Source organism: Aethalodelphis obliquidens, unplaced genomic scaffold (genome assembly GCF_003676395.1).
Source record: "Aethalodelphis obliquidens isolate GAN/ISIS:26980383/991018 unplaced genomic scaffold, ASM367639v1 scaffold59, whole genome shotgun sequence".
NCBI lineage: Eukaryota > Metazoa > Chordata > Mammalia > Artiodactyla > Delphinidae > Aethalodelphis > Aethalodelphis obliquidens.
Window position 1 is genome coordinate 3,886,591 of NW_020838003.1, and position 26,798 is coordinate 3,913,388.

The 26,798-nt window shown below is 41.1% G+C and overlaps 2 protein-coding genes across 7 annotated transcripts in view; one reads left to right on the top strand and one right to left on the bottom strand.

The window, feature by feature from the left end:
* Positions 1-16,138, top strand: part of ODAPH (odontogenesis associated phosphoprotein) — a 32,540-nt gene extending 16,402 nt beyond the window's left edge. The window contains exons 2-6 of one of the 2 annotated variants that reach the window (XM_027087717.1): positions 7,343-7,479; positions 7,590-8,030; positions 8,844-9,022; positions 9,336-9,473; positions 15,464-16,138. In XM_027087717.1, coding sequence (XP_026943518.1) covers positions 9,407-9,473; positions 15,464-15,828 — 432 coding nt within the window. In that variant the 5' untranslated portion in view covers positions 7,343-7,479; positions 7,590-8,030; positions 8,844-9,022; positions 9,336-9,406 and the 3' untranslated portion in view covers positions 15,829-16,138. Of the gene's footprint in view, positions 1-7,342; positions 7,480-7,589; positions 8,031-8,843; positions 9,474-15,463 lie in introns of both variants that reach the window. The other variant, XM_027087716.1, reaches the window with a different exon arrangement.
* Positions 16,139-23,835: 7,697 nt separating this feature from the next.
* CDKL2 (cyclin dependent kinase like 2) overlaps positions 23,836-26,798 on the bottom strand; it is a 35,624-nt gene continuing 32,661 nt past the window's right edge. For 4 of the 5 annotated variants that reach the window (XR_003428822.1, XM_027087476.1, XM_027087477.1 and 1 more), the window contains one exon: positions 23,836-25,987. The gene's annotated coding sequence lies outside the window, so the exon portion shown is untranslated. The remainder of the gene's footprint in view (positions 25,988-26,798) is intronic. The other variant, XM_027087480.1, reaches the window with a different exon arrangement.

A 26,798-nucleotide genomic window follows, 5' to 3' on the forward strand; every position in this document is an offset into this window, starting at 1 on the left:
AATTGGATAAGTAAACAGCAATTTTACAATAGCTTCTTACTGAATTTACAAAAGAATAACTCTTAGTTATTTTCTAATTAATCCAAGGGTCAGAAATTTAGGTTTATCTCCTAATTTGTTAGTAAAAACAACTGAAATGAAGAGTCATAAACACTGTGGATCAGAATAAAATTACTAGCCCAAAGCCAAATTCTACTTTGAAGCATGTGTACATTCATGAACTTCATTCACACGTCCATGCTATAATAGTTACAGTTTGAATATCAGTTATTTCAATGTGTTAACTAAAAATGAGCTGCATTTTTTGCTAATGTTCATTGTAATTTTATTTGTGTTACATTAATATCAGTAAGGATATGGTCACTTGAATTTTTTTATATTTAAGAATTTTCTGTTTTAACGCACGTTACATTTTTATGTAGGATTCCAAACCTTCCCTCTAAATGGGATTTTACCCACATTTGAAAGATTAGCATTATGCTAAGAAGAAATCATGGAGGTCCTATCGTTTTACTACCTTAAAAAAAACCTCATTACCTACCCATTATTTATTTGAGTTATTTAATTTTGAATTCATAGTGGACACTCTAATGGGAAGTTTGGGTATGATCTTAAGTTTTATGGAGATTCTGTGATAGAGGTGGAGACTCTTTCCCTCAACCTGTTTTTGAGCAAAAAAAAAAATTAAAGTCAGTGGACAGTGGAGAAAACTAAGAGGACAGATCCAAGCACAGTATGTCCAAATCCTAGATCTCTGCTGGCTGCTTAGAATAAATCAAGCCCAGAAGACCGATCCAAAACTCAGTCCCCAGTTTCTGCCACTATCGTCACAGTTGCCGCAGTCACTTCTGCTACTAGTGTTCACAGCGAACTCAGCTTTTGTCTTCTTTTTCGTTGGTCTTAGTATCATCACGAGAGAGAGAACTGTGGGCAAAGTATTGGTATCATCAAGAACCCAGAGCTTTCCACTTGCCATTTATTTTTATGGAGAAATGATTACCAATAGATAGAAATCTGACATAAGAGATAGGGTCCTCTCCACCTGCCACCCGAACAAATGCCTGAACATGGTGCATACCTCAGTCCACTGTTCCCAGAGATTCCAGCCTAGCCTGAGAAGGAACTGTCCTGTGCAGAGCAGAGCCAGTCATCCCGCATCCAGAGGTTCCTTAAGCAGCCAAGGCCAACCTAAGAATATCACTTTGCTTTCAAGCTTGGAATAGCCTCTGGATCCTGGAACAAACCAATACACCAGTTCAACCTCAGCACCAAATCAGGTACAAAGGACTTGATATGGCATTTTTCTCCATATCGTTTAAATTTCTGGAAATAGATTTTGGTTGCTAAAGATAATCACAATTATACCATAGTCATTCGAGAAAAGATGAAATGTATTAAAAATATATATTTACGGGGCTTCCCTGATGGCGCAGTGGTTGAGAGTCCGCCTGCCGATGCAGGGGACACGGGTTCGTGCCCCGGTCCGGGAGGATCCCACATGCCGCGGAGCGGCTGGGCCCGTGAGCCATGGCCGCTGAGCCTGCGCGTCCAGAGCCTGTGCTCCGCAACGGGAGAGGCCACAACAGTGAGAGGCCCACGTACTGCAAAAAAAAAAAATATATATATATATATATAGTTTTAATAAAAAGATAAAATTATTATAGAAATAATTTGAGTGGTGAAGAATCCACTATGTATTTGAAGAATAAAAAATTTTTTTCCAGTAATGTTCTCTATGTGGTTTTTATACATTCAGTTATTCAATAAAATGAGCAGAGAAAAATCAAGAGTATGTATACAGTGGTTTTGCTTTAACTTCTGCTACACTTTTTCCTCCACCAATAACTGTAATATCTTAGGGTCTGCTAGGTTAGGTGACCAAGTAGCAGGCCTGCTTCCACCACAATATGAATCTGCCATAGACCTCTTTCCTTCAGCCTCGCTCGAAACTGGCAGCCTCATGTCACCAGTATATAACTGAGGGCGGTATTCTCAGATTTGTAATACACTGCCGTCAGAACCCAGAGAGGCTTATTAGGCATTGTGCTTCCTTATTCATAGTGGGAGATGCAAGTTGTACTTTGTCTTTTACTTCAGAGGGCATGTCCTAGCGTGCCCCTGGTCACTGGACACTCCTCCCCCAAAATTTTACTCATGTGGTAGGCCCCTGAATTTCATGAGTTTTATCTCACCCTCTAGAGCATATGTACTTTATCAAGGCGTCAAATTTACTAGTCACATCTTGCTCATCCCATTTGATTAACATAATCCATCAATATAGTGAACTAAGTGATTTTCTGTAGAATATCTACCTGGATTGGGTCTCTCAATTATAACAGAAGCAGGAGAGTTATAACGTAGGCTGTTAACATTGCTTTTTATTAATTCTATGTGAATGTGAACTGTTTCTGATCTTGTTTTTTAATAGGGATGGGAAAGCATGCACCCAACCGATCACTGATTGCATACCATGTACCCAGAGCCATGTTAATTGGCTCTAGCAAGATGTCACATCTGGCACACAGCTGTAGTCAGGGCTACTACTTGGCTGAATTTGCTTTAGTCTGCTGTCATCCTGTAGCATCTACCTAAATCTGCAGGAGCCAGAGTGGTGAATTAAATGGAGATATGATGGGGGCCACTGCTCCTACATCCTGTAAGATCTGTAAAGGTGGCACACCCCACACACAAACCTGAAGCTGAGGGGTCTGAAAAAAAGGAATTAGCATAGCAGGCCTGAGACTGCTGGCCGTAGAAAGACCTGATTGCAAGGTTGGCTGGCATCTGGGCATTTGGATTTCAGAAGGGTTTCCACCATCCCCTAACTGATAAGAGGGGCTCTCTGTGCCTCAGCAGTTTGTAGAAACTATGTGGTTTATGCCGAGCACATTGGATAATGTGCTGATATTGGGGAATATCTTAGGCAAAGAGTACCTACATGAGCAGCCCCCAGGAAAACTTGGACACTGAATCTTTCATGAGCTTCCCTGGTAGGCAGCATTTCCTATGTGTTGTCACAATTCCATGCTACAGGCATTAAGTACTGCACTAAGAGAGGACTCCTGGAAGCTTACACCTGATAGACTTTGATTCCTCAAACTGCATTTCACCATACTTCTAAGAACTGTCACATCTCCCTTTTGGAGATTTGCTCAGGAGAAACCGTGGTGCCCATGCTCCCACATCCCTCACCTTCCTCCCAGCTGTACTTCTGCTCATAGAATTATGCCTGATGCAAAGCAGAAGCTGGAAGAGATGGAGTTGGGGGAAGAAAGTGTCGGACCAGTACAAGGAAACCTCAGAAGCAGAAGCCAGATACAATCTGTCATTTAAGAACCGCATGGGGGTCCATAGTAAGCACCAGTAACAGCAGTTTAAGAGGAAATGCTGAGAACTTAGCACATTCAACCATTTCACAAGTATTTTTCAAGTTTCAGGAACTGTATGCCAGAAAATGTAGGCACTAGGGAACCGATAAAGAAAAGACCAGTTCCTACCCTCAAGGAAGTTAGAGACTAGGAAGACGTTCCAAAAGTCATAATCCAGGGACACCAAGGAGTGCATTTCAGGAGGACGGGCTGCCTGATGCCTTTCTCCTCACTGTGCCCTGCTTTATTAGTAGACACACATGTGCAATAGAATTCATGCCGCAACCTTAAAGTATAAGGGCTTCAGTCTCAGTCTCATTCATTTAATCTTTATCTTAGGCGCATAAAGAAGTTTAGCATATTTAACATCATAACCCCATCGAGTGTGCCGCTTTCAAAGCCCCATACACTGTTGCGAGGGATACAAAGATGATTAGATGAAGGAATTCACAGCCTACAGGGACGCACATGTATGTAACACAAACACAGAGAAGTGGGCCACATGGCAGGACCATGGCAATTAACGTAGGTGACTATGAAATTAATGGAGCCTCCAAGTTCCAAAATGGAACTTAAGTGTGTCAGTGTGGGCACCTTAAAAGGTTCTGTCCCAGGGCCTGGATTCTGTTAGCACCCTCCTTAGATGTGAGAGTAGGAGACCCAACCACCTGGGGAGAACCAAACAAACCTGGGTTCAATTCTCAAGCCTGTCAGTTTATTACATATGGGACCTGGGCCAAGTTACTGAGCTTCTCTACTTACACAGTGGACAGTAATACCTTCCTCACCCTGTTGTAGTGAGAATTATATTTAACTGGTTGTAAAACATAGACCATACAATGAGCTCTCCATACATTATTTTTCTCTCTTTAAATGCCATGGCAGGAGCATGGGAAAAGGAGATAAGAACAGGAAGAAGGGCAAAACACAAGAAGGGGAAAATGAACTCGATAGGGAGATAGGGAATAATAGTAGTACGGGCAACAGTGGCCGGTTGAGCTATTTGTGCCTTAAATAAACTTTCCCTCTCTGTGGCAGCTCAAAAGCAGGCAAGGAACATTGTCCCACTGAAAGGGAAAATTTTATTTAATCGTATCCTCCCACGTCAACCCTGAAAAGTCATTTATCTTAGATATGTCTCATTCATTCATTTATTCATTCGATGTCACTTTAAACAGTGCTACTCATCATGTGGTTCAGAAACCCGTGTCCAAGTGAAGGAGCTGGCACCAGAAAGTAAATCAACTACATCACCAAGCCCACTATTTAGTCAACATGTTTTCACAGCAAGATTTTCTCCCTAAATGAAACAATGTGTTGATTTACATTGTAGAACGAGGAGCACCTTATCTCATTCTGGACTAGCTACTTTGAGTAGCACTGTCTCAGAGTACCCAGTCACTTACTAAATAGACAGTCTTTGAACTAACCTTAGCTGAGGAGTCCCTGACAGATTTGTGTCAGATAATAAATTTCCCAAATCCTTGTGGTAGAGCTTGTGCAGTTCAAAAATAACATCACATATGACTCAGCAAATCTGGCCTCATGCTTTTCAAAAGACAAGTGCTTTATCAAACAAAGATAATGAAGCATACAGGCTGTGCAGAATGCTAACCACAAATACTAGAGGTGAGCACCTTGTGGAGATGGGCGTCAGTTGCAGACTTGCCAGCAAAGTGTACTCAACGTAGAATTTAATTAGAAATGAAGGGTACTGGTGCTTATAAAGGAGGTAGACTTTATAATGGTACAACGTGCTGCCAGGCTTTACAGCTGAAGGGAATGACCTCTGAAATCCTGAGGATTTAAAAAAATGTTTTGGCTGCCACTCTATGAGTGACTGTGAGTTGTGGGTGGGTCTTAAAAGTTGGGAATGCCTTATTGAGATGTACATTTCACCTTTCTGTGGCTGTCACCATTATCTGGACATATTTTGTTGAAAAGATAGGAAATGGTTTTAGCCAGCCATGAAATGTGGCTATCCAAAGGATCAAACTCACCAAGGCCCATAGGGACTGGAAAATTTTAGAGTGAAATGAAAACGTATTCTATAATTTAAATCTAAAAACAGTTTCAGCAAGTTATTTTTAAATGTACCTTATAGCAAAGGCACTCTGCATGTGCCCAGAGAGGGCTATGGGAGGATTGTTTGTAAGAGCAGAAAATGGAAAGCAACCCAAATTCCACCAAGTGGTGAATCAATAAATAAAACTATGGTGTACCCATAAAGGCAATAACAAGCAACAATTCAAAAGAAAGAGACCAATCTATATGGATTGGCATGGAAAGAAAAGACATATTTTAAGTGAAAAAGAAATAATTTAAGTCCATTCTCTAGTAAGTCTGTGTCTTTATTCCTGTTTCACCCCTAGGTTTTTCATGACATTTTTTTTTTAATTCCATATATATGTGTTAGCATACGGTATTTGTCTCTCTCTTTCTGACTTACTTCACTCTGTATGACAGACTCTAGGTCTATCCACCTCATTACAAATAGCTCAATTTCGTCTCTTTTTATGGCTGAGTAATATTCCATTGTATATATGTGCCACATCTTCTTTATCCATTCATCCGATGATGGACACTTAGGTTGTTTCCATCTCTGGGCTATTGTAAATAGAGCTGCAATGAACATTTTGGTACATGACTCTTTTTGAATTATGGTTTTCTCAGGGTATATGCCCAGTAGTGGGATTGCTGGGTCATATGGTAGTTCTATTTGTAACTTTTTAAGGAACCTCCATACTGTTCTCCACAGTGGCTGTATCAATTTACATTCCCACCAACAGTGTAAGAGGGTTCCCTTTTCTCCACACCCTCTCCAGCATTTATTGTTTCTAGATTTTTTGATGATAGCCATTCTGACTGGTGTGAGATGATATCTCATTGTAGTTTTGATTTGCATTTCTCTCATGATTAGTGATGTGATGAGGCTATGGGGAGGGGGAAGTGTAAACGGTGACAAAGCGATAAAGAGGCATGGACATATATACACTACCAAACGTAAGGTAGATAGCTAGTGGGAAGCAGCCGCATAGCACAGGGAGATCAGCTCGGTGCTTTGTGACCGCCTGGAGGGGTGGGATAGGGAGGGTGGGAGGGAGGGAGACGCAAGCGGGAAGAGATATGGGAATATATGTATATATATAACTGATTCATTTTGTTGTGAAGCTGAAACTAACATACCATTGTAAAGCAATTATACTCCAATAAAGATGTTAAAAAAAATAAAAAAAATAAAAAAAAAAAAGAAATAATTTAGAAGGCAACACAAAATATCCCATTTATATAAAAATTTTTTAAAGCCACCCACAGAACAGTTTCTGAGTGTGCATGTATGTAAATATATAGGAAAAGGTATGGAAGGATATATGGCAAACTGTTAAAAGTGCCTAGTTCTAGAGAAGGGAGCATATACTTCCGGGGGAGGGGGCGGGGGCGGTGTGAGAGAGAGAGAGAGAAAGGAGAGGAAGGAAAAAGGCAGGCAGGGAGGGCGGGAGAGAAAATAAAATGTTAACAGCGTTCTACAAATTTAAATCAAAACTATGCCATTTCTGAAAAACTAGTAGTTGCTTGTTACCATTACCCTCATCATCTCCTGGAGACATTGGCTAAAGTTGAATCCAAGTCTTAAATTACTACCATTTCCTGTTACTCCTGGATATTTCCAAGAACTCTCTCAACCCCCGCCAGCTTTACTATTGCAAGTTACAGAAACCACTGTCTGGGAAGGTATGATGACAAGATTTTAGTTAGCTTGCCTGTGACTGATCACCTAGCAGAACCCCAAAGAATACCCCCTTCATTTCCTGTTGAGAAATTTCCCATTCAGCTTTCCAACTGACTCAATACCTCAAAAAACTGAAAAACAGGACTTCAAAGTACTGCTACCTGAGAAGTATTGCACACTCTCATAGAACTTTTCACAATCTTCATAAATCCTCACATTCTGCCTTTTCTTTGTTTTGTTTCAGATATCCAGGTTCTAGAGGAGATGTTTGTCCAAGACAGAAAGTTGTATTATTTTTCAGTAGTAATGATAGCTAACATTTACATGGCACCAATCTCCACTGAAAGTGCTTAAATGGTATTAACTCATTTAACCTATGAGGTGGGTACTCTTATTATTCTCATTTTATAGATGAGGAAATTAGACAAGCCAGGTAACTTGCTCATGGTCTCACAGCTGGTATAATGACACATTTTCTCGCTGTTATACAGAGACACGTTGTCGACCCTGATCTACAACGCCAGACCCAGAGATTTCGATTCAGTGAATGCTGAATTACTATTGAATATTCAAAACACCTGAAGGCCAGACTTCAATCATTCCATTCAGGAGCTCCTACTGGGGCAGTTAGAGGCTGAAGGATAAAATGTGAACTCACCCTATGTCTGAGGCTGGGGAAAGCCCACAGTGACTCATCGCCACAATCTGGATCTGTCTGATGCTACTGCCAAGCATAAACAGGGCGGCTGAGCACGCAGGGTGAAGTCACCTCACCGCATATATAGCCAAGACACTCAGGTATCCACAGCTTCCACCTGCTCGGGAGTCTGTCTAGTCACCGGGTTTCTCTCAGCTCTCAGGAAGAATGCATGGAATGAGAAAAAGATCGGTCTTAATCTCTGCAAATGCCTTACCCAGCCACTGGAACTGACGTAATTTTCTACTCCCTGTCTACTTCTATAGTTTGTAATCAAATACAAGAATATAAAAGTTAATAGCTGTTCTTTCCATAGCAAGCAGCACTAGACTTAGAATCTTTATGCTCTCTGTGATTTGTTTCTATAAGTCTATGTTGGGAATACTTTAAAATCCATTTTAGCATACCACATGCCGTGCACTGTGTACGGCTTCAGGTATAGCTGGATTCAGAGGTTCAAATGTTGTTGTCAGAATCTGATATCTCTCCACTCTGCTTTATTGAGCAGACTCTCTCTTCATGTCTCTTCCCAACTTCAAGTCCAAAGGCAAAATGTGTGCCTTTTTTCCAATCACTTATACAAAAGACCCAGGACTAGTTTTTTTCTTTCTTTCTTTCTTCCCTTTTTTTTTTTTTTTTTTTTTTTGTGGTACACGGGCCTCTCACTGCTGTGGCCTCTCCCGTTGCAGAGCACAGGCTCCGGACCCGCAGGCTCAGCAGCCATGGCTCACGGGCCCAGCCGCTCCGCGGCATGTGGGATCTTCCCGGACCGGGGCACGAACCCGTGTCCCCTGCATCGGCAGGCAGACTCTCAACCACTGCGCCACCAGGGAAGCCCGTGTCTTTCTCTTTCTGACCTACTTCACTTAGTATGATCATCTCTAACTCCAACGTCCGTGCTTTTAAGCACTTGTGACCGCCCACTCCCATTCCTCCAGCAGCTGACAGGAAACAAACCAGGCATCTTACGGGCAGTTTGATGAATCAGAGGGGGCCTTGGAAGGACAAATCACTAAGTTAATCTCCCAAAATTTTCATGTTTGTTTAGACAGTGACCATGATGGCTACTAGAGAAGATAGTTTTCTGACTCTGCTGCTCTTGGCTCCTTGACAAAAGCAGAGAAGAAGTCGTAATCCCTGATCCAAGATCTGTGAACAGCCTCTTCAAACTGCCGGGGTCACAAAGCCTTTAGATAACGTCCTCCCTGTCCTGTTTGGTTTTGTTAAGTAAGTAAGCTACACAGAAGGAAGCGGTGCTGTACATTTCCTGGACAGATTCTTTCTCTTGCTGAGGGAGACCTATATACACAAGTAATGAGAAGGCACTAAGAGGGGAAGTTTGAAGGAATTAAAAGGATAGTGAGGGCGTGGTTGTCCACAATCCAACTCCAACCAAGGACAGATGAATGACGTTTGGCTGTCATTACAAGAAGCTCTGGTTGACAAATACTGTCTGGTATTTCCTTGCTGATTTCTTACCCTCACACCACAGGCCCTAATCCCTGTGGTCCACTATGCAAATGAAAACTCCCTGAATCAGTCTGCAGGTGACTCACCAACCCCTTTTAAGCCACGTTGGGTTCAAGGCAGTGACTGCTTGGGGTAGAAGCCATGGCTCACAGACTCTGCTTCTCCTACTGGCTACTGGTCTGCTGGTTGGTGGTAACTGTGGCAGAAGGTAAGGGTTTTGTTTTTATTCTACTGTGGGTCCAGTAATTGATAAGTTGTGTGAAAAGACAAAATTTGGCTCCATGATTATGCATATCGTGAACTGGAACTATTTACGTCAGCTTTCATCAGCCTGTGTGGTTAAAGAGGCTGAATTTTATCATCGGAAGGTCCTAGTCTCAGCCCTAGCTATGTGACTCTAGACACACTTAACTGTTCTGATTTCCATTTCCTCAAGTGTGAAGTGACAGCATTAATGATGTCCATTATTATGGGGGTCGTGAGGACCAAATGAGCTATCATGCAAGAAAAGCTCTTCATCCTTCAAGCACTATATGAATACTAGTTATTATTGATATAGAGCTAACAATTTCCACCCTGAATTACAGCAATGTCCACCTCTTTATATGCCCAACAGCCTGGTATTTTGCCCATGGTGGGTGTTCAGTCTCTGTTTATTAACTGCTTTAATTGATCACATCTAGTCAGTTGTGTCTTGGTGCTGCGGAGGTTAGCCTAGACTTCTTTCTTTAAGGTTCTATTAGATTCAATTTCTCCCCTACTCCTTTCTCTTTCCTTTTCCCCCACTACAAAATTTCCAGATGGCCTGAGCCAGAGCACTGGTTTACAAACGCTGGGGACAGGAAAGAAAAGGGGGAGAGCCCCAGGAGTCAAACTGAGTCCTCCACCACTTTCACGTGGCCTGGGGCTTTGCAGGAGCTCAGACAGACCCTAGTCATCCCCTAGCAAGTTCCCTGCACCCATCCACCAAAGCTCACAACAGAACAGAAAGGGGCAGGGACATCAGAGGTGGTGGTGAGGCCACCAGAGATCACCTTGTCCAATCTCTGTATGAACTCAGGCGATCAGAGGGCAAGGAGACAGATTACAAAGAACACCTGCCCGATTCCCAAGACAAGACCTGCAAACATCACCCGCTAAAAGTGACATCTGAAAGTGGCACCATAACACAAAACCTGACACCGGGCACCTTTCCAGAAAGTCAACCACTCTTCAGGAAACCTTGTAAATACGTAGCTAAATAAGTTATAATGAGATTAGAGGTTTATTCACATTTTTTTTTAAAACACCATTAAAATGTGATTTCTGATTTAGGCTCACTCTTCCCCACTATCCCTCAGACTAGCCTCAAAGACCTTCAAATGCAGCTTCACTCTCTCCAGGCAGCCCTGGCTCCAGGCCATCACCCACTTACACATGCCCTGGCTCTGCCAGACGGGGTCATGTGTGGGTCTCCAAACCCACCCTGTTCTCTCTCTCCTCCACAGCAGCAGCTATGGTTGCCCCCGCTCCTGATTTCACCTCTGTTTATTGCAATTCTGCTTCACATGGTGACGTTTAATGTCACTATAGTATTACCTTCACATAAGGTTTTCTTAAGACACAGCTTTAAAATTGCAATCTCCCTCTCTCTGACATCTTTGAATTCTTAGAGCAATTTGTATATCACCGTGGTCCATACTGCATTCTGCTCTGCATTATAGATCCATGTACTTGTAGCGTCTCCCCACCTCTCGAGGGCAGGCCCCGTGTCTTCATCATCTCTGCATTTGTCACAGCACGTAACAAAGTAACCTGCACACTGTTGAAACTACTAGACTTATAGCATAGGATTGAAAGAGGCCTGTGTGAACTGATATAAACTGGGCTCCTATGTCTTTACCTGTGAAATTAGAGATTTGGCTAAAATAGCCAGTTATTCTGTGAGTCTACAAAATGAATTAAGTTGCAGTTACTGTGAGCAAATTAATCACAGGACTTATATTTCTTTTTGGTTCGACTCTAAAGGCACCTGAGAATTTTTGTGATACTCCAAGTGTAAAAGAAGAACTGCATACTTATACATCAAGTATAAAACTTACTTCTCTTAGAAATCAGGGTAGTTCACTACAAACCAGCTATTGTCTGCCCAAATAACCACAGGGTACAGATAATTATATATATTTTAAAAAGGTCATCTCACCCTTACTTTTTTTTCTTTTAAGTACTAGTTGTCAGCATACGATGAATTTCATGTCTAGACTATAGTAAACCCACTTAAAATTGATGTCCAAACTCCAAGCAATATTTTGGGTCTTGATTATTTTATTATCTTTTAATTTTTTAAATTTATTTTATTTTATTTTTGGCTGCATTGGGTCTTCGTTGCTGACTGAGGGCTTTCTCTAGTTGCAGCAAGCGGGGGCTACTCTTCGTTGCGGTACGCAGACTTCTCTTTGCAGTGGCTTCTCTTGTTGTGGAGGACAGGTTCTAGGCGCACGGGCTTCAGTAATTGTGGCTTGTGGGCTCTAGAGCACAGGCTCAGGAGTTGTGGCATACGGGCTTAGTTGCTCCACGGCATGTGGGATCTTCCCAGTCCAGGGCTGGAACCCGTGTCCCCTGCATTGGCAGGTGGATTCTTAACCACTGCGCCACCCGGGAAGCCCTGTCCTCTAATTTTGAATGTAAGTTATTATTGCAATTTTCCTGGGACTGGAGGGATTTCCCTGGCGGTCCAGTGGGTAAGACTCTGCACTCCCATGTCAGGGGGCACAGGTTCAACCCCTGGTGGGAGAACTAAGATCCTGCATGCCGGGCAGCGAGGCCAAAAAAAATTTTTTTTTAAATTTTTTTCTGGGACTGGAATGAAATACTGAGCTTCACAAAAATCCACAGAGAGGAACTCAGCATCTACACTCAACATCTGCCTCATTCAATTAATCAGCTATGTACTGGGCATGAGGCCAAGCCAGGGACTGTTCTGGGTACTAGGGACATAGCAATGACCAACAGAGTCAACAGGCCTTGTGTTGATGGAGGCCCAATAACAACAGCTAAGACCTACCAAATGCATGTGTCAGGCATGTTCTCAGCACTTTACAAGCCAGTGAGATAGGTAGTATTATTTTCTCCATTTTACAAATAAGGAAAAGAAGACTGGGAGAAGTTAAGGAAGCTGTCGATGGTCACACAATTATTAAACGGCAGAGCTCAGGGATCCTATGCCGTTCTGCCTCTCAAAATGTTTCCAATCTGCACTTAAATATTTGACCTACTTTGGTCTAATTATGGTTGCAAAAGAGCTCTTTGTGTTTGATATTCAGTATCTTTGGTGTCATGTCAGTATGTTACATAATGAGAAATATTTGCTTATTAATGATCACATTATCCCTGAGAGGTAGGAATGTGGTAACTTTTGAAATTATGGAAACTGAGATTTCTCTCAGTCTGTTCAAGTCCACCATAGGCACTGGGCTAGCGATGAGACCAGGTGTACAGAATGATCAGACAGATACTTCAGTGCAGGAGGAATACAACCGCTGAATGGTAATCACATGACTGATGAATATGATGAAAGTGGACTCACAGGGTGCTAGGGAAGCATATTGCCAGGGGCCTTAAGCCAGCCTCAAGGGAGGGAAGGCCTCCCTGAGGAAATGAGACATGATCTACCATAAACTTCTTTGGTTCTACTTCTCTCACTTCTAAGAGAACTCTACACACTTCTGAGTCTATTTTTTCCCACCTATTTAAGCCACTGGAATCTGACTCGGTTTCCTCCATTCCACAAAAACTACTTCAAAAAAATCATCCATGGCTCTGGGCTTTTAAAATTCTGGTTCCAGATGCCTAGAGCACCGTTGTCAGGAGGATTTGGAGAATAGCCTCAGTTTTAAGAAGTAGAAAAAGCACAAGGGGTGGGTGTTTTTAAAAACTGGAGTCCAGCTTACTGAGTGGCAGAGCCCAAGACCTAGCTAAGCCTGATCTGATAGCAAAATGTCAAGACGGAGCTTAAGAATAAGGCTAGCTTCAGACTCCCCTGGTGGCGCAGTGGTTAAGAATCCGCCTGCCAATGCAGGGGACACGGGTTCGAGCCCTGGCCCGGGAAGATCCCACATTCTGCGGAGCAACTAAGCCCGTGCGCCACAACTACTGAGCCTGCGCTCTAGAGCCCGCGAGCCACAACTACTGAAGCCCGCATGCCTAGAGCCCATGCTCTGCAACAAAAGAAGCCACCACGATGAGAATCCCGCGCACCACAACGAAGAGTAGCCCCTGCTCGCCGCAACTAGAGAAAGCCCGTGCATAGCAACGAAGACCCAACGCAGCTAATAATATATAAATTTTTTTTTTAATTTAAGAATAAGGCTAGCTTCTCCCCTAGTGACTGGATTCTCAACAGAAAGTTTTCATGTTACAAAGGTTCAGAATTGATCTGATTGTGTAGAGGAAAGAATGAGTAATATGGGATTTAATCATCTTCTGTAGTTAGAAATGTCTTAATCTAGTTTCAGCCATAAGATTTTAATACTCAGTAGCCTGGGTGGGTATGGGAGAAAGGGTCAGTATTTAATTCAAGAAACAGACACCCATTCAAGCTGGCTTAAAAGAAAATGAATAGAGCTGGAGGTGGGGTGATTATTATAAAGATATTTCCAGGGAACTTAAGTACAGCCAGCCCTCAAAAAGACCAGCCCTGAGAAAGTCAAGAGTCAAGGTTACTCTCATCATCACTCTGTTACCACAGAGGCACTTGTCTCTTTTTCTCTTTGAGAGACTTTCCCCATTTTACAGCTATGGAAATATTGGTTTCTCTGTTTATTAAACATTCAACTGGCCAATACCTGACACTCCAGCCCCCGCCCTACCACTTCCAGTAACATCTTCCACTAGCTGTGTCTCTGTTGAAATTCTTGAGTGAGAATCTGATTGGTCACTGGCCAGCCAATGAATGAGTTGAGTGTCTAACAACAGTCCAATCAGCCATAGCCAAAGGAGTGTAGTACTGACCTTTCCAGATGTTATGGGTGAAACAGAATCTCTAGAAGGGGCTTTGAATAAGCAGACCCAGTATAACCAAGAAACCTGAATTCAGCTGTTTGAAAGGTGAGGGGAATCTAGCTCTCAACTTACTGTGAGGAATTCATTTTTCCATCATTCACACTCAGCAACCCTTTCCAGGCCTGTTTTGGTAAGTCTCTAAGGGAGTGAAGAAATAATTTCCTAAAGGAAAGCTTGCTTTTCGCAGCCAGTTTGATTGTATGATACAGTTAGAGGGAAGACCTTGACACTGGAGGTTGATCCAAATTTCTTCTCAGAAATTAATGTCATCCTGGTCCTCAGTGCTCATTCCCCTGGAGCAAGTAGATGTTCCCTCCCTTCCTCTTCAGGGAATGATTTCACTGCTGGGGAAGTGAAGCAGGCCTTTTCTTTACATTACTTTTTTTCCATCAAATTTTCTTTCTTTATGTATAATTTATGCACAATAAAATGCACAAATCTTAAGGGTATATATTGATCACATTTTAGATATGTGTGTGTGTACATTTGTATTTTTGTGTATATAGGTATGTATGTGTAAATATAAATGTGTGTGTGTGTATATCTATCTCCATATTCATGTAACAACCACCCAGATCGAGATCTAAAGAATTCACTGGTTACTTTTTCCACTAAATAACACCTACGCTAACCCTAAGCTAACTATTTTTGACTTTTTTTTTTTACCATAGATTAGTTTTGCTTGTTCTTGAACTTCATAAAAATGGAATCTTACAGTATGTATTCTTTTGTGTCTAACTTCTTTGCTCAACATAACATCACAGGATACATCCATGTTGTTGTATTAGTAATTCTTCCTTTTCATTGCTGAGTATTCTTTCATTGTATGAATACACAGTTTGTTTATCCATTCTCCTATTGATGGACACTGGCATTGTTAGCAGGTTTGGGTTAATGTTAATAAGACTGTTGTGAACGTTCTTGAACTAGTCTTTTGTAGATATAAGCACTCATTTCTCTTGGGTAAATTCCGAGTGGAATTTCTGGGTCATAAGGAGTGTCCGTGTCTCATTTTCCTGGGCTGGGCAGTTCTCTCAAACATGCTTTGAGACTCTAGAATTCTCTCTTCCCCTCTTTCTCCCCTGCCTCCACCTGAAGACTCTCCCCTCTGCTCGTGTCATCAGGCCTGTTTCCTGACTTGCGCTTTTCTCCCCACAGGACAGGAAGAGGTATTCACCCCTCCTGGAGACTCACAAAATAATGCAGAGCCTACAGACTGCCAGATCTTTACACTTACCCCTCCTCCCACCACAAGGAACCCAGTGACGAGGATCCAGCCCATCACCAGGACACCCAGGTGTCCCTTCCATTTTTTCCCACCACAAAGGCCCAGAGGCCACATTAGGTTCCCATACAGACCTTTCCTCCCTCCGAGGTGCTACCACCATTTTCAGTTCCATCCATTTTTTCGGCCGCACAGTCGCCTTCCTCCTTATTATTATTTCCCCAGAAGAAGACTCTGGAGAGGAAGCTCCTCTGAGGAAAGCAGAGAAAAGAGAGAAGCGCCAAACATGCTGAAGTAAAAGAAGCCAAGGCCTCAGGAAAAAGATTTCTGTTTTCAGTGACTAAACTAAAACTATTGGACTGGAAAATTAAGCATCGGTGATATCTCATTGTGGTTTTGATCTGCATTTCCCTGATGATTAGTGATGTTGAGCCTTTTCATGTGCCTGTTGGCCATCTGCATGTCTTCTTTGGAAAACTGTCTATTCAGTTCTGCCCATTTTTTAATCAAGTTGTTTGTTTTTTTGATGTTGAATCGTATGAATGCTCAGGTACTTTTATACGTAAGAAAAAAATAAAGAAAACCACTTCTTTCCTTTTTCAAGCACAGAGCATGTTTGACTAATTTTCATAATAAAGTGTAAGTAAGTATCAGGTTCCAATAGGAACTTCCTTGTTCTAAACAGCAGAAGGACCAAAGCATTGAGGAGTGGGAGGTACAAACGAGCAGACACAACTGGAGCAGTGTATTTGGGGCAATAAATTCTGTATACCTGAGCAACTCCTAGAGTTATCACCAGGTAAAAGCACTGAGTCATCATAAAACAGCTCTAAACTGGAAACAGCATGAATGTCCACCAACAGTAGAAAGGGTAAATAATGATCATCTCATATCCTAGAATACAACACAGCCATGAAAAACAGCAGATCGCTGCTTCACACAACAACATAAATGAATCTCACAACTTCGTGTTGAGTGAAAGAAGCCAAACACAAAAGAATACATACAGTAAGATTCCATTTATATGAAATTCAGGAACAAGCAAAACCAACCCATGGTGATGTGATAGAGGTCAGAATAGTGATGACTTTTGAGGGGATATTGGCTGAGTAAGGGCAAGAGGGAGCCTGCTGGGACCTGAAAATATTCCATTTCTTAATCTGGGTGATGGTTACACAGGGTGTACACATTTCTAAAAATTCACCAAGCTGTATGTTTAAGATTTATGTATTTTACAATATGTAAATTATCTTTCAATTGAAAATGTTTTAAATGCTGCAGTGCAGAGGAAATCAGTAAAGGTATGCTAATTATAACTGTAGATTTAATTTGTTAAATAAGCTTTCAAATATTTCACTGACTGGTAGTTGGCAAGGTTATATTAAGTAATATTTCACTGATAAGTCAGACATAGAAAGACAAATACTGTATAATATCACTTATATGTGGAATCTAAAAAAGCCAAATTCACAGAGAGTAGAGTGACTGGGAGAGGTGGAGAAATGGGGAGATATTGGTCAAAAGGCACAAACTTCCACTTCTAAGATTAACAAGTCCTAGGGATCTAATGTACAGTGTGGTGATTATAGCTGATAATACTCTATTATATATTTAAAAGTTGCTAAAAGAGTAGATCCTGAATGTTCTCATCACAAAAAAGAGATGGTAATTGTGTAACGGGATGGAGGTGGTAGCTAATGCTTTGGTGGTGACCGTTTTGCAACAGGTAAGTGTTACAAAATCAACATGTTGTACACCTTAAACTTACACAATGTAATATGTCAATTACATCTCAATAAAGCGGGGAGGGGGAGGCACTATTTCACTGAAATATCACCTCATAACAGTAAGCAGAAGGGACTTCCCTGGTGGCGCAGTGGATAAGACTCCATGCTTCCAATGCAGGGGACCCAGGTTCTGATCCATGGTCAGGGAATTAGATCCCACATGCTGTGACTAAGAGTTCACATGCCACAACTAAGGAACCTGCGCGCCGCAACTAAGGAACCTGCGCACCGTAACTAAGACCCAGCGCCACCAAATAAATAAATACTAAAAAAAAAAATAACAGTAAGCAGAAGACTTTGCATATTTTTTAGCACGAAGCAATATGTATTTGTCTTTCCCAACTAAGGCAAATTTAAACCAGAAATTTTTTAACAGCCTCAAATATAACCCTATAGTTGGCTATCAAAAGAACCAGAAAAAGAGAGAAACACACATTCTGAACAGAAGTTATCTCCCACAATGTTGACATTGGAAATTTATGATAAGCATGAATTGGACAGTAGCAGTTCAATGATTTGTGTAGAAGGGGCCATCTATACTAATACATCTGAAACCTCTTGACACAGATGTCCAGGTCCTTAACAGTGGCCTGCATGACTCGGCCTCCCCACGCCTCATCCCCAGCCTCTTCCTCTCTGACCTCATCTCACACTACTCTTTTCCCTTCTCACTCCACTCCAGACACACTGCCCTCCTTGCTGGTCCTCACACCAAACGCACTCCCTCCTGAGGACTTGTGCCCTGGCGGTCCCTCTGGCTACGGTGCCTTTGACCCAGATAATACAGGTTATCCATAGGGGTCCTCCCCTCACTTCTTTCAGGACCTTCATAAAATGCCACCTCTCAGTTCCTGGCCACCCGAATTAAATGTGCATGCACAGACCTACTTCCTCCTCCCATTCCTGGCTTTATTTTTATCCCTAGCACGAATCACATTCAATCATTCTATATGTATTCATAGTTTCCTCTTTTATTATTTGTCTGTCACATCAGAAAGTAAGCTCTTTAAAAGCAGTGATTTGTATCTATTGTGTTCATTCCTTTATCTCCAGGACTGAAAACAATCCTTGCATATAGTAGGGATTCAATAAATATTTGTTAAATAAATGATCTTTTAAGGCTCCTGGTATTTTAACCCTATTTGCTTCCAAATCAATTCCCACATGTCAGAGGAAGTCTCAGGATTTTAAAATCTTCTCCAGCAAAAAAAGAACTTCTATTGAGGAGAGAAAGATAAGGTATAAACATCTCTCTCAAATAAAACAGTTACTGGCCACTGGTGCATGCTTTCAAACTTCTTTGAAGAATTTTAACATGAGTCTTTCTCTTTTCAGTGCTGATAAATTTTTTCCCTTTCAGTAGTTCGTTAGAAAATAGGTCAGAATGGTAACCAGAGACAGAGAATCCTCCAATTTAATTGCTCACTTAATTTTGTAATTTTTTCAGGCTTTTATTAGTAGAATCTATCACTTTTTTCAAAATCTGAGTCCAATACTCTTTGTAAAATCTCTCCAGGCTAGGTCAAGACATACAGATTGCCTGGGAAGCTATTATCTGAGATGCCTCTTCAAACTGTTATTCTTTAAATATCTGTTCAACAAGCAAGGAGAAACTGATTTTCTGACAACAAAATTTATAGATATCTTGGCTTATGTTCTAAATAGGTGATTTATTACATGTTCTGTACATAGTAAACACTTTACCTTTTTTTGGAAAAATCTTTCACCATGTTCCTTCACTTGGGGAATTAGATGCCCACCATCACTCAGAATAGAGGTAGATTTCATATCGTCATAGAATTGTGTGCAAAATGTGTCTTAAGTTTCTGTTTCCATGCTGGCAAAGTATTTCTCTTTTCCTATAGCCTCTTTTCAGTTTTCATTGGTGATTTATGTTTTCAAATCAACATGTTGAGAGGTATATCGAGGACTTTATTTTTAGACACATAATAGATAACTTGTTTCCCCTAAACAACATGCCCTACACTTTTGTAAATTCAGAACTCCAGTGGACTGACTGCTGACTTAACATACATCTTAGCTGACTGACACCAAGGTTGGAAATGTGCCTCAGGCTGTACCATGCAGACTCCCTATGCTGCATTCCAATATAATCAAGAAAAGTGGCCAGAGCCACAGTGTGGACTAATTTTCCAATTTCCATTCATTGTGAGCATCAACTTACATTTTGCTGCTTGTAAATCACACTTGAAGACCATATTTCCGATTCATTCCAAAGATGTTCAGCGCCCTTTTGTTGGATTAGCTCTCTTGGAAGTAGCCTGATCAGCCTTCCTGCCACTCTGCATTTGCCCATCCGCTCCCATTTCATCGTTGTGAGGCAAATTTACTTTCATAACTCTTCAGGTTTTTTTTCTTTTGCTCAGGATTCTCAGTGAAGTCCACAGCTCCTCCTCATTGCCCCCACGCTCCCACCAGCCTAGCTCTCCTCCAGCCACTGGTTCTGCCTTGCTGACCTCTGAGTCACCAGCCACCTGCTGACAGTAGGGGAGCCCTGATCCAATCAGAGAGATAAACGCCACGTGCGTTGGGTCTCCTCCGCTCCCACTCTGCTTCCTAAACCTTTTAAGACCGGACTAACAGAGAGTTTAACTATCAATGTCCACCAGGGCGCGCCCCTCCACGGCCGGCACCATCTGATGGCCCGTCTATTACAGTTCTTCCTTGCCACCCCTGCGGTTCAAATAGATTACGCAATCCTTAACACTGGGCCCTTAAAAACGGGGAAAGAAGACGGCTTATTGCATGGACAAAAGAGTAGATAATACCCCTCAGGTGAAATTTATCGCAGGTTTTAGCGCTTCTCTCCTTGGGAAGGAAATCGCTCTCTACTGCCCCCTCTTGGATCACGCTTGACAGCCCTGGGCAGTCCTGGGCGGAGCCAAAGGAGTAAGGTGTCGTCGTAGTGAAATGGATGTAAGGCCAGCTGCAGCAACCCTCGAGCTCAGACCTTTCACAACCCTCCTTAAATAATTCCTGTCCATCCGAACAGAGCTGACGTCTTCATTCCTCTGCCCTAGAAGGGAAAAAGTGCTTCTCTCGCATTAACTTATTTCCTCCCAAGACTCAGCAGAAGAAAGGGGATCTGAACACCTTACTTAGGAGGACAAGTATAATTTAAAATACATTCTTCTGGCTGGGCTGCATTTCCCAGTTTAAAATAATTTTTGATCTACAATATACCTTGAGCCAAGCTATATTATCTGAATCTGGTGTTTACCTTTGTTTTCAGGAAGTATGAAACACATCTACAAAGGAAAATCTCCAACACTCAAGCCTCACTTTTTAAGACCTTTAGTATCCTTTCTTCAAAGAAGGAACCCAAGTGACCAATAAATATCTAAAAAGAAAAAATCTATGAAAACATGTGTAACCTCAGTAGTAATCAAGAAAATGTAAACTAAAGCAAGACAATCTTCACTCAGCAGATTGGTCCACATGGAAATTATTAGTAGTATTATCTACCATAGTCCAGGCGTGGGGAGGTACTTTCCCAGACACTGTTGGTGAGAATGGAAATTGGTACGGCATTTTTGGAGGACAATTTGGCAGAATGGGTGAAAATCTAAAAGGAAGCATACATTTGCAGCTTCAAAACATCCTTATCTGGTGAGCACTGGGACTGTTTTCTCCAGCATCCATGTCCTGTATGCCTCCCCAGCTCTGCGGAAGCCTGGTGGTTCCATGGGTAGGCTGTCATTAGCCTAACCTGTTTATAATCAGTATAATCAGTATAATCCTGTTTCCTTTTGCTCTTGTTATTAATTCAAGCAAAGGAATGTAACAGAGCCCCAAGCCAATCAGTGCACACCATTCCCCTGGCTACAATGCTTGATTCAAGGTGAGCAGTATCCAAATCTGGCTTAATAAGAGTAAAGTGAAGTTTTGTTTATGGCTGGAGAAACATGCTTCCTCCTCTGTAAGTGGACGAGGATGCGTGTAGCTCCAGGAGCCTAAGCTCCCAAAGTTTTTATTATCTAAACGAAAAACATTTTAATTGATTCCAGATCTAAGTAATCATGACCATATATCTATTTCAACAAACACCCATGGCTCTATCATTTACTGAGTGACACTGAGTAACCTTCTTAACTTTCAAAGCCTATGCAGTAAGTCCCCTACATACGAATGAGCTCCGTTCCAAGAGCGCGTTCGTTAAGTCCTGTTTGTTCATAAAGCCAACAGGGTTAGCCGAGGTGCCCAACTAACACAGTCGGCTATATAGTAGTGTACTGTAATAGGTTTATAATATTTTTCACACAAATAATACATAAAAAACAGACACAAAAAATAAAGAAAACATGTTTAATCTTACAGTACAGTACCTTGAAAAGTACAGTAGTACCAGCTACATCACTGCTGCTTTTACGCTTGCTTTCAGGCATCCTGGGCTTGAAATAAAGATACTGTACTACTGTACTCTATACAGTACTGTACAATGAAGTACACAAAAGCACAACCACTGGTAGAGGATGCACACATGTGACAATGTACGCCAGACACGTGAACTAACTTACGTGACTGGACACATGAACGCACGTTCACAACTTTGAAAGTTCAAAAAATTGAAGGTAGAGGACTTACTGCACTTTGCCTCTAAACCATGACTAACATTCCTACCTTCACAGGGTTACTATTATTATTATCGTCACGTAGAAATCACAGAGCTAGATGGTGTGGAACAGAAATAGACAAATAAGATGTAGTTCCCAATCTTTAGAGACACAGAAATTTTGGTGGAGGCGGTGACATTGGGTATTGTACTTGACCGTGTGCCTTCAGAATCTGGCCCTGACTCTTCTGGAGGGTCTAGGAGCAATTTAATAAACAGCTTTTCTACTTAAAAAATATACAGTGGAGGAGACAGACAGGTAGGTATACATGTAAGCAAAAGGAGTGATGATCTAAGGAAGAAGACTAAACGCAGGTTCAGGAGGGAAGTAACCAATGGGAACATTGCTGTGGGATGGAAGGATTGTTTTAAATTCTAGTGGCAATGTTAATGGAGATCGCTTTCCAGAACTAGAGGCATGGAGATAGCTAAACGGAGGTAAACTGACATTAAAAACCTGTTCTCTTGACTGATAAGAGAGCCTACCCTAGTGTAGGGACAGGAAGACATGCTGAATTGAAATATTTTGGTTTCATTTCCCTGACTCCTTCTTTTTTTTTGATTTAATTTTGTTTTTTTAATTTTTTTTAATTTATTTTTGGCTGTGTTGGGTCTTCGTTGCGGCGCACGGGCTTTCTCCAGTTGCAGCAAGCAGGGGCTGCTCTTCGGTGCGCGGGCTTCTTATTGCGTGCAGTGGCTTCTCTTGTTGCGGAGCACGGGCTCTAGGTGCGTGGGCTTCAGTAGTTGCGGCACGCAGGCTCAGTAGTTGTGGCTCACGGGCTTCGTTGCTCCATGGCATGTGGGATCTTCCCAGACCAGGGCTCGAACCCATGTTCCCTGCATTGGCAGGCGGATTCTTAACCACTGCACCACCAGGGAAGCCCGACTCTTATTTAATTCACATTAACCAACAATACAGTTTTCAAAGTTTCGCTAGAACCTTCCTCACTTCTACAGGAGATGATCTGGCATGCCAAAGTACAAGTAGGGATTAAATAAGGCTACGTCATGGGGGGAAATAAAATTTCACTGAAAGCAAAGGAAAATGACATTTGGTGGATGGGTTTTTGTTTTGTTTTCTGTTTCTCAGCATATAATAGAGTCGATATCAGATATCCACAAACATCTACAAACACAAAGCTCTAAATCACAAGTTACTTACAAGTGATGACGAGTGATTTGTGGGAAGGCACTTCTCAGAAAGACGTGTTAAGAAATAGATAAGCTTTATGGTAATTACATTTTCAAGTTACTTCATGTCTGGAGCTATAAAGAGAGAAAATAAGACCCTTTAAAAAGCAATGTGAGAACATAATTTTTCATTCACATAGAGGAGTGTTAAGGACCCATTTCCAATTCTAAAACACAACACAAAACAATAGAGAAAAATCCGTTTAGTCCAATTCTCTAGGACTAGCCTTAAAACCTTAAAAGCAGTGATGCTGGTGTTTCTAATTCCTGCCAGTGGTTCGGTTACATAGAGGAGCATTTAGAAAACAAGTGAAGCACATTTTTCCGTCTAGTCTGACTCATAATTTAGTACAGATCCAGCCTTATATTGTAGCACAACTAAAATAAAGGAACCAATAATGAGACAGTCACATAAGAAAACACATCTTCCGTGTCCCCATTTCTATAGGAAGTCAGCTATTCTAACCAAGCAAGGATTCTCAATCAGGAGAACCAGGTTCTAAGCGAAGTCTGTCACAACTTTTACCAAGACATGGTACTTTAGGACCAGGTTGCTTGTATCACTGGCTGTACAAGAAAATTAACTTGCCACCCCTATATGCAAAATTTCAAAAAGAGAATTAACAGATTATTTCAAACTTATTTGTTAAAACTGTACGGTGTTGTATACATTATTCATGGTCTCTTAAATAAATTCAAGTAAAAACCATGTATGGAGCTCAGTAAGATATAATATTTATTAATTTTAAAACATACATACACACAGCAAGCCCACTTCCCCCCACCAGTACATACACATATTTTCTATTAGTAAGTGGTTAATCATATCCTTGTAGGTGAGACAAAGTAAAGTCATCTTAAACTGAAAAAAGGGATTCTTTTGGTTCAGTGTCTATGGCCCCAATTTGCAAAATCTTCTTTTTCAAGTTCTGCCACGGTTCTAACCAGATATGATCCTCAAGTCTCAAGTTGGACTTAGAGTGAATAACTTTTAGTTCTTTAATTCTAAAGTTCACACAATGTTTTAATAAACAAAAAATACCAAAAGCAAATGAGAAGGTAATTGATCTTGGACCCTCAGACACTGGGGTGATATTTTCACACTGATCTTTACATAAAAATAACATTGAAATAAGCTAGAGAAACACTTGGCTTTTAAGTATTATCTGCTTTCCATGCTAGAGTCTGTTGACAATATTTTTCAGAGTAAAAATAAAATAATAATATTTTAATGTGAAGCCTACAAATACTTACACACTAATTTTGTTCAGCATGTTAGCCACACCAATCTAGTCAAACACCTGGTCAGAGTTTAAAGATAGAGCTTCAAAACCAAGACCAAATTTCAGTTGAACCACCTATGGACTCTACATTGGAGCCCCTTATTTTGCCTCTGGAATGTCCTACTCTTTTGAAAGCCCAAGTGTCTAAGGTCAGAATTTCAATATTAACCTCTTTAGAGTAATAGAGAAGAGCGCTAGTTAAACGTTTGGGCTAAGTTCTAGCCAGTGCCTTTTAGAAAAAACAACATATTGCTCATTGGTTAAGGCAAAAAAAAAGTCCATACAAGTTCTGGCCCCCTTAACAACCATCCTCTAAGATAATGAACGCAGAGCACGACTTACAACCCAGAAACCAAAACCTGCAGTCCAATTGGTTTCACTCTCCCACCTAAAAGCTGTGAACCAGCGCATTAGAAAAGATGCATGGGCTGTAGGTAAATGATTTTGCACCTTGTGAAAAGCTTTGGGGGAGGCCTTGGAGGACCCAAGGAGACAGAAATATCTCTAGGTTCTGTCTGATAGATATCACCTTCAAACTATCAGTGGGACAAGAGTGAAGTCCTAACAGTGGATATTCCCTCCCCAAAATTTCTCCAGCTGGGAAGTTCCATAGCAACTGGCCCAGAAAAGAGTAATCAGCCCTAGTCATTGGTAACCCAGCTTCCATCCCCAAATTTTGTATGTCTACCTCTTTTTTTTAATGAGAAGCACAGTACACAGCTCCAAGGTAAACGTACAAAATTCTCCTTCACCACTCTTGTTCCAATCACGTTCCTACACACAAGAACATTAGCACCAGAATCTTATAAAACAGAGGACTACCCAATGCCGGAGTCATACTAGGTCATTAGAAATAAAAGGCTTCTTTGCGACATTTGCTTTAGTGTGGTTCTTAGAAGATCAGCAGAGAGGCCAGATTCCCACAATAACACTGATCAAACATCAACAATAATCACAGAAACCAAAGATGTACATCTATCCACAGAGAGCAGTTACATTTCTCCTTAAAGCCTAGAAACAAGCAAGATTTTTGAATGTGTTTTATAGTTAAGTTAGGGTAAAGGAAACATTTTCTCCTACTGATCCCAGGTTTTTTTTCATTTTCTTCAACTGATCCTAGTTTTTATCACCTACCACCACCAAACCCACTCCCAAATAAATGTACACATTTATACAAATAACACACAAGATTCAATGCATAAATAACATGACCTTTTAAATGCTTCTCTCTTTCTCCCTTTTTTTTTTACTCACTTTAAATACACGATCTACTAATATTAAATACACATTCATGTAACAAGAACTCTATCACTATTCTTTCATTGGATACGTCTTGAAATAGCATCAGTGGACTTGAAAAGTGATGGGATAACAGTTGGGAAGGGACAGTTGTTCAATGTTCCTTTGAAACACATGGATGTCTTTGTCTTTTCTTCTGCTGCAAGGCCTTTCTCAGAAAATGTAGTCAGTTCAGAAGTCAAGGCTCAAAACCACAAATCTCTGCTTCTAGGATATCAGCACTTTTGTTGCACAAGGATGTCATCTCAAGGGCTAGGGCAGCATCTAAAAGCAAAGGGGGACATATGCCAGCAAATAGTTTACATATATTCTTTCTAGGAATTGATTTCTACCTCACTTGCTTTCTCATATTGTATGTATTGACAGTATTGGTAGGTGTTACATGGTCTAAGAAAACCTTAGATCATATGTATAAAAAACAAGATTTTAAAGACAGTCTTCAGGATAATTATCCACCAAAACTACCATGTATAGCACAGCATCTCCTTTTGTGTAAATAATGACTAATTTTGACAAAATAGATACAAGTTTTATAGAGCTTGCAGTTTATGCAGTATGTATAGCAAATGCATTGCAACGACTTCTACTAGGCCCTTGGAAGGGACCCTGTAAAAACGAGAAATGAAAACTTAAGATTTGTGCACATCACAGTAAATTCACATTTGATGTCACAGACATTCAAAATGCTTTGTGGAGGTTAACAGGTTAATTCCAACAACACAGTTATAAGAATGCAGGATTTTATTTTTGAATGACTTGTGTGAACTCACATAGCAAATTATCACCCAAAAAGGTCTGATTTTTTCTCTTTTATTTTTCAGTACTAAAAAGTTATATTTAAAAGGAAGGCAATCACTTGGTATGATCCCTCTTTATTAGGAAAAAGATTACCAGGCAATCATTTACTCTTTCTTGCTTTACAAATCCAAAGGGCAAATGTCTGATACGGGAGATAAGTATATATCCTTCTGGAACACTTGTCACCCTAAGTTCACATTACTGTATCCAATAAAATACAGGAGATTAGTTTAAAAGCAAGAGATGCAAGCGCTATGAAAAGGGATTTCATCACAGA